Source organism: Gavialis gangeticus, unplaced genomic scaffold, assembly GCF_001723915.1.
Source record: "Gavialis gangeticus isolate Ggan-Ray unplaced genomic scaffold, GavGan_comp1, whole genome shotgun sequence".
In the NCBI taxonomy this organism is placed as follows: Eukaryota; Metazoa; Chordata; order Crocodylia; family Gavialidae; genus Gavialis; species Gavialis gangeticus.
The window spans coordinates 60689221-60705371 of NW_017728993.1; the positions used below are offsets into that span (position 1 = coordinate 60689221).

General features: G+C 41.0%; 1 protein-coding gene across 5 annotated transcripts in view; it reads right to left on the reverse strand.

Annotated features, from left to right (window-relative positions):
• The window catches only part of RALGPS2 (Ral GEF with PH domain and SH3 binding motif 2), a 252496-nt gene that overhangs the window by 134081 nt on the left and 102264 nt on the right, over positions 1-16151 (reverse strand). For all 5 annotated transcript variants that reach the window (XM_019501819.1, XM_019501821.1, XM_019501818.1 and 2 more), the window contains exons 6-7: positions 7485-7577; positions 1670-1796 (exon numbers count right to left, since the gene is read on the reverse strand). In XM_019501819.1, the coding sequence (XP_019357364.1) occupies positions 1670-1796; positions 7485-7577 (220 nt within the window). The remainder of the gene's footprint in view (positions 1-1669; positions 1797-7484; positions 7578-16151) is intronic.

Consider the following 16151-nt stretch of genomic DNA (forward strand, 5'->3'; position numbering starts at 1 on the left):
GAGATGGGCGAGGGGCCACTTTTCCCCACGCTCTGCACCAGCTTCTTCCCTGCTGGCAAACAGGGGGTCAGGGCCGAGCGCTGCCCCCCACCTGTACTGCAGGGCTGGGGGGCACTGGGTGTGAGCAGGTGGGGAGCCAGTGGGAGCATGGGGCCCACACTAGTGTCCCAGGGCCAGTGCCGGTGCGGTCCAGAGCAGGGTGGCAGGAGGGCAGGGTCCCAACCAGCAAGGACTCTATGAAGCTGGGCCAGACCCCACCTCCCTGCTGATGCAGCCCAGCCTGGCTCCACAGACCCTTGCCAGCCTGTGCCCTGCTCTGGGCCCCACCAGTGCTGGCCCTGGGACATTGATCCCAAGACACTGGTCCCAAGATGGTGACCAGGGGGTGGGGCACCTGTCAAGGGGTGGAGCTACCCATGCGGCCCTTGACAGCCTGCCAAAACTGGGTAAGCGGCCCTCTGCCCAAAATAATTGCCTGCCCCTGCTCTAGATAAATCACAGCTACGTCACTCTTACACTACCATAAATTATGGAAACAAACAGTCGTATTTCTCTTTAGAACGCCTGAAGATGTAGTTAAGCCTGCCTGCTGCTGGTAAGACTAATAAAATAGTGGAAACTGAGTGGCCAGGCATTCCCTGCCACCTACTGTGACAGTTATGAAAACTTCAACACAAAGAAGAGCCTCCAGAGTCTGGGGTTATGGAGAAGCTAAAATAACCCAGCAATGGTAAAACAGAAAAATTATTACATTCAGAGTGAAGTGAAATTAAAATCCAGTAAACTACAGTAGACCACTGGAGATTATTCCAACTACAGACATACAAACAGCTGAGATGTGTAACACAAATCATTAACTGAAACTCAGCTAACCTTGGACTAAGCTGCAAGAGGGAAGCAGTTGGACAAACACTTTTGTTAAACACTGATGTTTTTATATGATTAAAGGAAACCAAAAATATGAGCAATATTACAAGTAAATTATAATGATCTTGCTCAATTCTCCTTGGTTCAGCAAGTAATTCCAAAAAGCTGATGAAAATGTTATATTTTGTCAAGACATGAGAAACAATATGCAATGAAAATAAATGAACTGATCAAGTTTTCTAAAAACAATTATTCACATTAACTCTGCACATCAGCTACTTTATTTCTTTATCTTTAATAACAATGACCTAATTATCCTGGTCACTTCAATATAATTCAAGTGTCAATTCATACAGTATAAATCAGGTTTCACAGTAGTTAAAATAAATAGTCTATAATTAATACTTATCTGTCAAGTTAGTGATGTACTGCTTTTCATTATAGCTATGCACAGTCAAATGTTTAGTTCTTCAAAAGTATTGCCAGGAATAACAGTCTAACTACTCCACCATCAGTCAATCATTATATCTACACAACAGAAGGAAAAACCATCTCCAAGAAAACTGATGCTTCATGTAAAATCTTAAAGCACTTGGAAGGTTGGGGTTTTTTTTTGTTTTTTTAATACACAACCCCCCCCCCCACACACAGAGAGAGAGAGATTTTTCTTGCTGTATACAAAACATTTATAGCCAACCAGATTTATATGTCTTCTCATATACTGCTTAAAATGGGTTTCTTTTTTCTAGTTGCTTGTGTAAGTATTTTCTTGTTAATACCACCCATAAATTGTTCAGCTTACCTAAATAAGGAATACAAGGAGTCATCTTCAAGCTGCTGATATAATCTCTAAGTCTCTTATAATTATCCTCTTTACTCATAACATACTCCAGCTTTTCAAAGGTAGCCTTGTCTTTTCGACTCAATAACTAAAAAAAGAGACACAAAATTAGAAGGATTGTAGTTAGAAATTTACAGCTGAGATGACTATTGAAGTTAAAATATGGATTCAGTCCTTTGTGGTAAAGAATATAACACTGCCTTCCTCTACAGAATAAATTGAGTGTTTACAAGAAAAAATGGCTAGGTCGTGAATTAAAATTAGCACTTAAATGGGTCCCTTAAAAATGTAGAACTGTCAGATAATTTTTAAGATAAAGGACAAAAAAAATGAAGTAATACAAAATTCTTCAAATTTCCACATAGTTAAAAAAATCACTGAACTCTAATGCACTGATTATGTTTGAATTTGATTTACCATTAGTAATTTTTTCCCCATTTTATAAATAAAGTGTTACCATGCAGCAGGTAATAGCCAGGGATATAGGTTTTCTGTTTCCCATAGGAAAACAGGGAAAATGTGGATTTGCCCTTTTAAACAAGAAACATGCAGAATTTTCATTTTAATGGGGAAATACATGGACTTTCCACTTTTGCAAGGAGGTCTTTGCAGGCTGGCAGAGTTCTAGCCTGCATGGGCTGGAAGGAGCAGAAGGAAGATGGTCAGGCAGGGGCTGCCATGTGCATGGTTGCCAGGCAGCTTGGAGAGCAGCTCCCTGCAGGTAAGGGGCCAGAACGCGTAGCTACAGGGCCCCAGCAGGGAGCAGGATGGGGACGTGGGCAGTTCGCCCAGGGTGTGGGGGGCCTAACTCCCTGTCACTGTGCACATGCCCCCCAGATTTGTACACAGGACAGGGGTGGGCTGCCCACTGCAGGCTCAGGCTCCCTGCCCTGCTATCCTCCCCCCAGGGCCTCCTCAGCCCAACGGGCAGGACCTAGTGCAGCGGGGCAGAGCAGGGCTGGGCAAGGCGGCTCCTTACGACTATAAGCCCCATGCTACCCTGGCAAGGTTCCCTCTCCCTGCCTGGTGGCAGCGGAAGTAGTGGTGCAGAGGTGTGCCCCTCATTGCTGCCAGGCAGCCTGGGGGCGCCTCGCCACGGCGGCATGTTGCTGCTGCTGCAAGCCCCAAGTCTCCCTGCCTGGCCCTACTCTGCTCTGTGCCGGGTCCCACCTGCTGGGCTGCAGAGGGCCTGGGGGGGGGGAGGGGGGACAGCAGGGCAGGGAGTCGAAGCTCACAGCAGGCAGTCTGCACCCCCCACCGATGGGTTCCACTCCAGCTGTGCCACCCATAGGGACTGGGAGCCAGGCTCTGCATTCTGCTCTGCTGCAGCGGCCACCTCCTGCAGACAGCAGCCAGGGCTTGGGCACTGCTGCAAGGAGCAGGGGGCTGTGGACCCAGGTCCCTGGCCCCATAGCCCTGGCAGCTGGGGGCCCCCTTCAACAGGGCTGGTGGAGGAGGGGGGGCTGTGGCTTGGGAGTAAAGGGCCTAGACCTGCATCCTGGTAAGCAAAGGGGGCAGGACAAGTTCTGGTTTTCCCACGATAAAAACGCTACAATCAAATACCAAAATTTGTAAGTACTTAGAATTTATTTTATTGTAATGATGATTGAGGCCTCATGCAAATACACTGATATTCAAATCCTTAACCAGAATTTCCCCTTGGAAAAGGAAGGTGTAATAGAGACTTGATCAGTCTTCTCCACAGAAAAGCATTTCTATTTGAGCACTACTTGGTATATTATTCAGACAGCCAAAAAAGCAGTTTTACAGGCTCCATTCATATTAAAAGTTCATTAGTTTTGAACACAAAACTTAAATCATTAATCTATCTTTTAGTGCAAGTCCATCTTCCCTGCTCCCTCCTGGGCTCTTAACTATAGCTGAGCTCTCTGTGTAGGGAATAAATTACAAAATTAGAAAATGCTGCACTTGAGGTAACTAACAGAACTGCCATTGAGAAGCCACATTAAAGTTTTTATTTCATTTTAGGCCCAAGATTTAAGGAAGTGTAGAAAAATGTTTGGATTGTACATTTTGGCAGGAGACAAGGTATTCTAGCAGCTCAACCACAGTTTCAGCTATAAATAAGATGTACAGTAGCTAGTTATTAAAATAAGTGGAATTAAGGGAAACTCTAGTTGTGTAGGTACATATCCTCAAGATTTTACATGCAAATTCCCTCCTTTGCAAATCAAAATCTACTTGTGTGGTCATGACTGCAATGGACCTAATCTATGTATTTTGGCAAACATGTCATTTTTATTTGTTTTACTTCTTCTCATTCTTGTCTACCTTTCTACCCACTAACTGTCACAAGGATGACCAACACTCCAACGCAATTCTACATCATCAGGTTTCTTTTTTAAAGGAGGGGCCGGTCTTCCAAGAAACTGTTTTCTCTGAAGTTCCAGAACACAGCTTGAATTAACATCGGTGTTTTGCATCTCTCATGACACACTGCCAGGTTAGAGCTCCTACAGATTTTCAGGGATAATAATATATGGAGCTGAGAACACATTCAAAGTGCTGTTAGTTCTAGCTCCAACATATGAGTAAGGAAGTCTAGCTTTTTTTTTCTAGTATTATATCACACCTCAAAGCTCAGGATATTAAATTTAGCTTTCAAGTTAATTAAGCAGTAGATACTCTAATAAGACAATCTAGGTAAAATTTTTCATTCCATCATGCTTTGACATATGTTCTGTCTGTGCTTGGGAGGTATTTTATAACTCCATTGGAATGAAAGTAATAAAAACACAAATGCTTCCTTTTACAATACAAAAGAAATGCTGAAAGTTTTGACTGCAATGAAATAATCTGACAGTCAACTGTGTTTTCTTAAATATGGGGTAAGAAGCAACACTGTTGAAATCTGATTGCTACATTCAAAGTCTTTGAGAGGTTCTCCAAAAGTGTTACCCTTTCAACGGTTTCCTTATGCAGTTCCTTATGGAGGGGATGGTATGCATAGCAGGTTCCCTCTCTTTTCTTTAACATAGGAGCAATCTGGTAGAGAATGCGACTAGAGCACAGGTAATGCTGAAGAAAAAGCACCCATTCAATGATCCTTAGATTTTCTTTCCTCCTTTCCTTTCCTTCCAAATTGTTGTCAAAATGGACTCCCCCCGCCACCCCCCAAGTATCCAGAGAACAAGCAATAGTAGTATCTGTGGGTATAGATGCATATATTTGGAGTAGTTTCAAAAGAGGAATGTTTCAAAAGGCCAGCAGCTGTTACATTTTAATTGTTTCACGAAGACAAACATGGGCAAGTAGCAAACCTCAAATGCATAATTAGTGATTTTTGCGTCTTAGCAGAGACAAATGGGAGTGCTGTGTCAAGCATCTGAAGAGAGTGGAGGAGAATGGACACACACACCCCACACACAAGCATCTTACCTGATAGCAGCAGTTGCTGCTGGCTCCCTGTATGCTGCCTTGCTGGGGCAGGCTTCCCAGGTACTGCCATTCTGGCACCCCTTCCAGATTGGTACCCCTGGCCATTACCCCCAACTCAATTTATGCTATTGGCAAAATTGCTCCAAGTTTAACTGAATAGAAGAGTGGTAAAGTGAGAGTGGTTTTGCTACATTTGTATCATTCCTGGCTTGTCTGCCCCTGACAATTAGAATGTTAACAGCTGCTGGCCTTTTGAAACTGCTCTAAAATACATACACTTTATGTAAGGGGCCAGCAACCTTTGCATCCCATAGGCCATGACAACCACGCTGGATGAAATGCCCCACCACTTTTCCAAGCCTCCCCCCACAATTCCAGGCTGGGGCATAAACACAGCTTCCAGCCCAGGGGAAGTTGTGCCAGATCTGGACAGCTTGGAATTGAGCCCAGGCTGCTGCTGCTGCCGCCACCATCTCTCCCCGGGCCTCCACTCCCCAGCTGCACTGCAGGTACAACTTCCAGCTGGTAGGGAGCTGCTCCTGGGTTGATGAACCAGAAGCTTCATCTGCACTGCTGACATTTCTCACCAGCTGCCACTGCAGTGCAGGCACAGCTGGAAGCTGCCCAGCACCAGCCCAGTTGTAGGCATGGGTACAGACCAGATCCACTGACACTGCAGGCCAGATCTGGCCCATCGACTACCTGTTGTTGACCCTTTTGAATGTAATGGGAGACAACAACAGTCAGAACTGCTTACAGAAGTAGGAGGGGATGATTCAGAGCTTCACTTGAAAGAACTCTCATTCTTGCAGCTCCCTAATTCTTTCAGCTCTTCTATTCATTTCACTTTAGTTATGGTTTCCCTCTACCAAGAACAGTTTTAAGATGTTAAGAGAAAGAGTTTGTGTTTAGAAGCTGACAATAGTTTGATGGCTTTACCTTAAATGAATCCAATATCTTTAAAACTGGTGGGTGCGAGACCTATTTTGTCACGAGTTTCTAGACTACCTATTTTTGCAAAAGCTCATGCAGATTGAGTGCAGGAAGTGGCTCCTTTATAAAGGCCTGAAATCTTAAAAAACACTTGCCCAAAAATAAAAGACATGCAATTCATCAGATTTTTCCAATAATGGATTATTTTATATTTTAGTGGTTCGAATAGGGAGGGAAAATTTAGGATCTGGATTTTCTCAGATAGAATCCAGAGATGCATAGCTTTATCCTGTATAAGCATGTTGACTGGTGAAACTGAAGGGAGGCCATTAAAAATAGATCAAGAGTGAAGATTTTCTCGAACATTTCTGAATAGTAAGTGCATTTTAAATTAAGACCTTTCAGAACAAGGTATGTCAATGCAAAAAATAAGGAACTGTATGGTGTTTGTTGAATTTGCCTAACTTGCCAATGGCAAAATTATACCTGGTTTAATATTGATGGTTAGGCTGACAGAATATGTCAGCTAACAATGTTTACCTTTAATGTGTCTGTCTTGTTAGGATACAGTAGACTCTTGTAGCCACTAACATTCTGATCCCTGAAAATTTTTACCTCTTTTTACAAACTAATTAAAGTTTGTATTACACGCTGGAGTGTTTCATGTTCTGGGTGAACTCTGAAGTGATCAGGCTTGAAAATACTGTGTTCCATCTCTTATTATTTATATGGCTATGCAGACATACAATTTATGGTAGAATTAGGCTGAATATTCTTCTTAGTTCTGAACCTGCAACTAGGTCAGCACGTTGCCCAAAGTTGTGCCAATCACTGACACTAGTATGCAAACACCAGCTTACCATTTCAGTCAAAAGAGAGGGTGGGCAGAGTAGGAAAAATAATTTCTCTTTCAAAATTAGGTATTAGAAAAAGAAAAACAAGCAAATGCACTGTTTAGAATAGTCAGCATATAAAGTACAATGGACAACACATTGGGGAAAAATTAAGCCCAGTTATCAGTGATAAAAATAAAAATATACACATCTTTATGGAATCTGACTCAAAAGATTTTGGATATGTATTCTTTACAGATGAAAAATTCCAACAGTGTAAAACCCATAATGATTAAAATATGACTGCTTTGGCACTCATAATTTTCCAGTAACTAATACAAAATAGCATTTGGCCAAATTAGAACCTCTGAACTTAACTGAATCTTCAGGGAACCATTTTCAAAGGAAAAAATGTCTATGCCAAAATGGAAAAAAGCTCAAGAGGAAAATGTAGATTTAGAGGCACTAGAAATAATGTACAGAGTACAAGTGAATTAAGTGCATCTGAAATAATCATTGGATCCTTGAAACAGACTACAGAAGGATATACTACAATCTTTATTTTTAAGAAGGAATTAAGAGTCACCCACTGTCCTACTGAGATTACTTACCGCCCACGTTTTAGTCAATCTGAAGATGGGGGCACTTTGTAATCCAGACACCACTGCCATAAGGGCATGCAGGTTATTCAGCTCATATAATTTCTGAGGATGAAAATAAGAATAACTTGAAAAATACTTCAACTGCAATGAAGTAAGACACAAAAGTTAAAAATACCCCAAAATGATATATACAGTGATGTTGATTCAATCTAGTCATTTGTTCTAAAAGTTGTAATTTGACTGCAGCAAACCGAAGCGCATCCACACTACATTATGGAAATTTCCTACTTCATCATTACATTCACACACTTCTGTCTGCCCAAATTAACCACTCAGAAGCCTAGGGAGATGCAGCACTGGGCATTGTTCCACTGTTCTGTTCTACACTCTGATTTGTCATGCTAGCCATCCTGAGATGGATATCAAACTACAGGAATTCTATGACTACCTAAACAATAAACTCCAATGATTCCTCTTATAGCATCTGTCAATTTTGTCTGCACTATTTTCTAAATGGTACAATGCAGCATGAATGACAAAGTGCTGTGCCATAACCATGAAAGTAATATGAGAGGAAGATGCATATGCATTCTGAGTCATGCAAGCAGATGGATTTGGCTCTATAAGATCAGAACTGTTAATGGTACCTCAATATAGCTAACAGAACTGCTATATTTTATTTTCTGCTTTGTTCAGACAACTGTAACCAACTGATGGGAGAAGAGCCATCTTGGCCTTCACAGGCAATCAAACTAAGGAATCCCCCAAAATGGTTGCTGTGGTGACAGAACCTCAGGACAAAAAAAGCAATTGCCCTAGAAATCTGAACAGAAGTCATCCCAGAGTTGCAGCAATGGAACTAGAGTTTCTATCAGCATGGGAAACCATTTTACCTTCACAACATGGATTTTCACTTCCTTCTCTTTCATTGCTGACAACCAGTAGCTAAACAGTTTAGTGTAAGAATATCAGCTGCTGAGGCTGTGGTCACAGATGTGCAATGCTATGAAGAGGGTTCTTCTATACAGTGTCAGCCTCCTAGGCTTTTTGATGGCTTTAAAAGATGTTTCCAAGTTTCAAGGCCATTGATAAGACACAGAAACTTTTTTTTGGCCCCTTTAGAAGTAGATTCCTCCTCTAATTTTGGCAACCCAGATTACTTCATCTATGAAGCTTTTTTTACTGGAAGTGGGGACAAGAGTACTTTAAACTTTACTCCTAGGTACTAAAAAAATTCAGCAGAGTACATTGTTTAGAGGCTGAAAGGGAGTTGAACGTTTCTAATCATGACATGCCTGATGTGATAAGTGTCTGATGGAGAATCAGAGAAAGCAGAAAGTGAAGAGATTTTCTATATAATGGAGAAGGTGCCCCTATCATATACCCCAAGTAAAGGAAACAAGGAAGTGATGCACTAGGTTCCTACTTTATACACCAGGGGCCATTGTGCCTAATAATTGTGCTGTAATTAAGAAAGTGCTTTTTGGTTTCTTTAAGAACAAACAGCATAGAGTAGCAAATACTAAGTCATCTGTGGATTGAACTATATCCGAATTAAGGTTTTTCAAACAAGTTGTTAGAAGATATATTTTGGAAAGTGCATTTCATACAGATAACATGCTTGAATAAAAGTAAAAAAATTAAAACATAGTTTGAACTTAAAACAGTAGAAGTGCGACACAGCTATACCATGGAGTGCTCACAAGCTCTGGTGGGTAATTCACTCAAAGATTTCTCTTTCTCCAACTTCTGTGGAGTTGCATATGATAAAAAGAACCCAAAATTAAGTTTAAAGAAATGGCAGTCCCAACCTACCTATCTCTACATTTAACAGAACATTAGAATGCCAAGGTGTAGTCTTTGTCTCTTGAAATAAGAGATATTGTCATAGCTGTTTTGTTCTCTGCAGGGATTACATTTTGTTCCTTTCCAAGGTTATACATACTTCTCTCAAGAATCTAGCCTCCATTTTTGATATTTTGAAAACGTTCCATGAAACCTTCTCTGCACAAATCTGTCTTTATGATCCTCCATCATAACAAACTGAATAGTAATGAGCCACATCTTCTTTAGTCCATCTCCACCTTCCCCATTCCCAAGATCTGACAGATACTCTGAAGATAACTGCTTTCTTTGCAGTTAACAGGTATCGGGGGGGGGGGGGGGGGGGGGGGGGAAAATCAGGAAAAGTATAATTACTTATTGTTCTATCCCTTACAGTCTGTATTCCCACAATAATTAAATACTTATTTTCCTACAATTTGGAATGTCGTTTCTACCATCTCTGCCCAGTCTGTACTGTCCTAGAAAGATGGCAAGGGTTTTTTCCAAACAACTCATACTATATCCATCTTACATTTCTTTTGGGAAGTATGTGAGAGTTGGGACTGTATACATGACTCATTACTTTAAAAGTCACATGAATTAGTGCCAGCACAGTGGATCTCTGGATTCTTCCCCCTCTCTCTTTTTAAAGAAGCATGGAAGGAGACAGGGTATTGTTTAGTAATTGCATGCATTCTTCTCATCTTAGAAAATATTACCTTGAGACAACCTCTCAGAAGACAAAGAGGAGCCCTGTTCAAAAAGGTAATGTATAAATCAACAATACAGGAATTCTGCTCTTTATCAAGATAACTTGTTCCAGCTAGACAGGAGCACAAGGGTTAGGCTAGATGCCTAGATAATCCTAAGAGAGCTGCTTTAACTTTTAAATGCTCATGCCAAAACAGAGCACTACCTCTGCCTTAAGTAGTGCTTTTGTTTCCCACAGATCAGTCTAAAGAACACTGTGAAATTAAATAGAATTTTGGAGTTAATTTATAAAATCCGTATAGTACAACATCTTAAAATATTTATGCATTCTAAAAGGTATCCAATGCCTAATCTGAGGCATTTACTTCAAATTTTAAAGATCTATGAAAAGCTGAGTGCACTACAAAGCTGTGAATCAATGCAACTTCTCTAATGAGCTTTAAAAATCCCCAAACTTTCCATATCTATAATTAAAACAATAATTGTTTAAAAAACTGAAAGTTTTAAAGAAGTGCTCACAGCAGAGCAAAATGGGAGCGAGAGAACTCTACAGTTAGTGGAGGGAGGTGGAGAGAGATACACTTACTGCCTTCTTCCCAAGCTTTTCCTGTAGTAACTCATAACTGTGGTGTTTCTCATAGCAGAGAAGTAAATCTTTACACCTTTAGCAGAGATGCCATTTTGAAAGCAAAAGGGTATAAAATAGAATAATGGGAGCATGATTAGAAATCAGCTCTGCAAGAGATTAGGCACAGATGTAGGGTATGACCAATGGCAATGAGATTCAATCCCACGGAGGGAAAAAGACTAGAAAAGTTTTAAGTCTCCACCACAGATACCATGGAGAACATGCTGAGCAGGAGGGGTTCCCGGCTGCCCCAATAATTCTCTGTATGATGCCCAAATCAAAAAGTTCTACTGGGTGCTTGCTAGGCCTGTGCGAATAGGGAAGTATTTGATTTGGATACGGCCAATTCGGAGGACAGTGATTTGATTTGGAGATTCGGATCACTGTCCAGAATCAATTTGGCCGAATCTGCTTCGGAAGATTTGGCACTGATTCGGAGTGATTCAGTCGTAGACTATAATGGAGAACCACTGAAATACCTATAACCGTCATTCTTTGGCAGATTTGGATGAAAACAACAGGGATGGGAGCCCCTTCTCAGGGCATGAGGCCCGCCAAGTTTCATGGAGATAGGCACAGGGGGTTCTGGGAAGCTGTACTTTAAGCTTCTGAAAGCAACACTCATGACATGTGGGACTGTGTGCATGTTAAGGCCCAGTGGGATGAAAACAGCAGGGATGGTAGCCTGTAACAGGGAGCCTTCCCAGTGCCGGTTAGATCTCTGCCTGCTCACCTGTTTGTGGGCCAGCTGCCTGGCCCTCTTTTGCTCAGGCAAGAACAGCTCACAAGAGGGACAGAAAGGCTGCAGACAGAGGCTTATATGCTGTTTCTATGTCCCACCCCCAGAGCACTGTGATTAGAAGGGGACTCAGGAAAGATCAGTCACTGGCCAGCTACAAATGTCAGTCTTCCCCTCCCCCACCCCCCAGCTCCCCCTCCTCACTTTTTGTTCACCTGCAAGACTGCCTTCTGAATCGCCGAATCTCTGAATCTTTTTCCAGATTGATTCAGAGGCTCTAAATCGATTCAGAGCAGGGGGGGTTTGTCTCCCTATTTGATTCTGATTCGGTGAATCTGCCTCCGAATCGAGCCAAATCTTCTCCGAATTGAATCAGTGACCAAAGCTTTGCACACCCCTAGTGCTTGCCATGCAGTCTTGGGTGTTTTTCCATGTTCCCTGCAGCTCTAACTGACCATTGCATTCTTGGCTTTGATGGTGGCATCACATGCAAAAATGCAAATCAGTTCTTCATAATATTGGCAGGTAGAGGGAACATTACCAGAGACCCCATTTTGGCATTTTGTTTTCAGCTATCTCCACTGGACCTCCTTTGTTTTGACTTGGCACTGAGTATTGAAAAGGGGTACTCCTGGATGCTTACTAGTGTTTGAACAGAGAAATTGCATCTGGCCACAATGTACTTGGGTGGGAGTGGCAGACACACTGAGCTATCCAAACCAAGACTTAGGCATGAAGTAATGTCTACCATACTATCATATTTTCTTGCATATCACAGGCCCCTAAATAAGACAGTCACTTTATTTATTCTCCAGAGCATATCTGGTAAATACCTGGATGAGATATAGCTAAGTTAGACTACTTGAACAATTATTTCCAGGACTGAGTTTCATGAGAACTTTGATACTTCTGATTCCTCAAAGTTGATCACCATATGCAAACTCCTCCACCTATAAAACACACTTGAGTAGATTCGTTACAACTAATCCAATTCTTTTTTTTGTAATCTCCATTATTGCACTTTAAAACTACAAAAGTAAAACCACAACTTTATTTATTAAAATATTTAGTATGAATATACAGTAAATCTTGCCGTGTATTACAAAACACTTCTTTGAGCTCCACAGGCCTTTTTAGACTTTACATTCTCAATTTTTATCATGAGACACTGATGTTCTATACCACAAATAGTTTTCAAAGTTTGCATATCCACCCATATTTACTAGTCTCCCTTACATTGCAAAACCAGTTCATTCAGATCCTGTAGAGTGGGGATGTTATTACAAATAATTCACATTTCTTTTTCTTAATGTCAAAAGCAACACTTAATTTTCAACCCTTAATTTTTATCATCCCACAAGATTTGCATTTAAAAACTCTTAGGGCAAAGCTCAGAATGGGGGGAAAAAATTATATTGTGTCCTCAAAGAGCTATCAAGGCAGAGTGGCAGACCCATACCTTACAATGTTTCCGAGGGGCAACTAATTATATATCAATACTTAACTTTCTCCTTAGAGTAGTCTGAGTTTTGTCTAAATTAACAGGACAGAATTTCCCTCTAAATTGCATACCCTAATAGGGGAGGAACTAGGCTGCATAGCGTAGATCAGTGGTTCTCAAGCTTTTTAAACTTGAGGAACCCCTTGATAGACCCAAAACACTCCTTAGAAAATGCAAGCTTTTAGTTTTCCCTCTTTTTTGAGTGAAGAAAAACAATAGAGCAATTCTTCTGTTGCAGAGAACTCAGACCCCAACAGATTATTTCTGCACGTCAAACAGTGCTAGCACCGTGTGGCACCCCACAGCACCAAGGAACTGCAAGGTGCCATGGCCTTTCTTGAGTCACTGGTTTAAGATTATAAAAAGCAGTGTGGTAGAACTTTCAAACGGGGGTGGTCATGCGTAAACAGCTAAACTACATATTGATTTTCCAGGAAACCAGCTGATGCTTAGGGTGAATGCCAAAAAATGTCCATCTCCAATTTAATGTCCAACACTGCTCAAAGCTCTACCACTGTTATATGGGTCTCTCACCTAATGGCATCAGTGCAACAGTTTGGATTTAAAAGCAGTGTTAGTAAAAGAAAAAAAAAGTTGCCACTGTGGAATCAAGTCCTGTCCCACGTCACCCAGATTATCTAGATTAGCTGTTAAATCACATGTCTATAACCAAACGTTTGTCCTCAAAATGGAGGGTACCAGGAATTTAACAAGTGTATGGTAGTGTTTTTGCTGAAGGTTGTAAATGAAGGATCAGAGAACAAAATTAAACCCACATGTTTATCACTAATAGGGGAACAAACTTCTATTAGGGTCCACTTCACTGTAGAAGATCACTAACAAAGTAGAGAAGCTTGGGTGGTCCTCGTCTCCAGACTTATCTCCTTCTGTCCAAATTAAAATCTCAAACCTTTCTGCAGATCTTTTTGTGGATTATCAGCCTCCCCCTCAAATTCAACATAGCTGAAACAGGATTACTCACATATCTGAAATTGTTAACAAGTACCTTTGTGCTTTTTCCCCCATGCAGGCCTCTGCTGTTAGGTGGAGTGTCCAAAACATACACAAGCTATTTTGTTATCTTCCAAGTCCCTCCTTTAAATTTTCCTGTGATGCTAACAAAAACCTTACTAGCTAGGTCACTTGTGTGCTGTTGTCACACCCTATCATGCTGACTGGATCTTATCTCATTGTTTACTTGTACCCCCAACGCATCTATTACCATTTCCTTTAAAATTAGCTTATGCCCTGCTTGGAGACATAATAATCCTTCTTATTCTATGTTAATAGAAAATCTAGCACAATGGGGTCCAGGTCGATAATTAGGACTACAGTAATAAATTGAAAATAATCTGGAAAGGATATTCTATCAGTACCTATTGGTATATTCGTCATTCTAAATCACAAAACAAAAGAAAATACAAAGTCTCCATATAGTAACCAGAACAGGGAATAAAACTCCTGAGCATCTTGTTAAAATAGCTAATTTGATGCCAACAGGGCTATAGGCTCAGCAGCTACAGATGGCATTAATTTCTTTTCCTTATGTTTTTTTTTCCAACATGTCTGCATAAGGAAAAAAACTGTCACAGTCCCTTTTTTTAAACTGATCAGGCCCCCCAAACACTTGAAAGTACAGTTCCTGTATTATAAATGCAGTGGATCTCTTTAAAATATTTGGGAAGACAAGGACCTCAGAGTTGTCTCAAGTTCTCTGAAACTCCTATATCTACAACTAAATCTGGGATGCACAGCCATACACGCATCCAAATGACAACAGTGCAAGACGGACATCTTTGCAGTACCTTTACCAATCTCCTGACATCAGTGTTTTAGCTTTATTTCAGCAGTGCTTCCATTTAGGAGAAGAACCAGTTTAGCCACACAGCAGAATCCATGCTTCGTCAACAAAACTCAATAATTGGCTTGTTTTGATTATTAATGCAAAAGAAACAGTGCAATATTATACAAGTTAACCTAACTAATTGTTCACAGTAGTTCTGGAGGCCATTACGAGCTAGCTATATAGAAGCTCTGCAGAGACATGGCATCTCTCTGAACTATACCTCATTTTATCTGTTATATGAGGTCACATGTCTGATTAAGCTCTTGTCCTGTACAGAAGGAACAAAACCTACTTTTAGCACACAACACTCCTCATTCTTTCCTACCTATATAGGAGTTGAAAGTGTCAATGCATTCACAGCTAACACTCAAACAAAGCCCACATGCATGTCTCACCACCTCAACCATGGTCAGATCAAGGTCCTTATGTCCCTTTACTAGATACATTTGATAGCAACAAAAGTGTTTTCCTAAACAAATGCTGTTTACTTTTCCTGAACTAGTCACAAATGTGCCCAACCAGTCAAGCCAAAGTACAGTTTGTAATTAACCTACTTAATTTGGCATCATTGCTGTTACAGAGTAACCCAATCCAATTTTGAAAAGAAAATTTTGCTGAATACCTTGAAGAAAGATCTGGTCTCAAGAATGTCCCTCAGACTTTGCAATTTTGTCTTCAGTATGCTGAACATGTACCTACGATCTAACAAGACATTTGCAGCAAAATTTGTCAAGCCATATTACTATCAGTGACCAGCACCCCAATAAAGAATGGAATTCTCCACTTCAACAACCCTATCTAATTTTCCAGATGGTCAACGCAAAAACATTCAAACTGTTCACTTAAGCTCTGGCAGTCATTTTAAGACATGCAAGTAGGTTTCCTTAAATTTCTAGTGACCAAGGATGCAGTCCTTTACTAACCTGTATGCTAAATCCTGCAATACATGCTCTTGAATGAAGACTCACCATGAGAGACCCTACACTTCCTTTGTGCTGTTATCCACCACATTTAACTCCTGATAATCAATTTCTACCTTTATCCATTTCACTGTCAATCTATCCAGATTGAATACAGCCATCCTCATCATTGTTGATGAACTCATTTCAAATATTAGAGACCCTACTGAGGAAAGGGACCATCATATTTTGATTCACATCTTCAAACTTCTTGCTCTACCATCCATAAATCACCATCAACTGAAGTCCCATTTGTCCTCTCCCGAGGTGCCCTAAATTCCATCTTTATCTGACATCTTCAAAAGGGAAGCTATCTGTTGTTGGAAAGACTGGTTGCTTACCCTTCCCTACACTAACTGCGATTCTTTGAGATATGCTTTCCCCACTGATACCCCATTGGGTGCAGTCAGCCAGTCTCATTCCTTTTGAATAGCAGTATGTGTTGTGGCCAGCTGCACCCCTAATGCT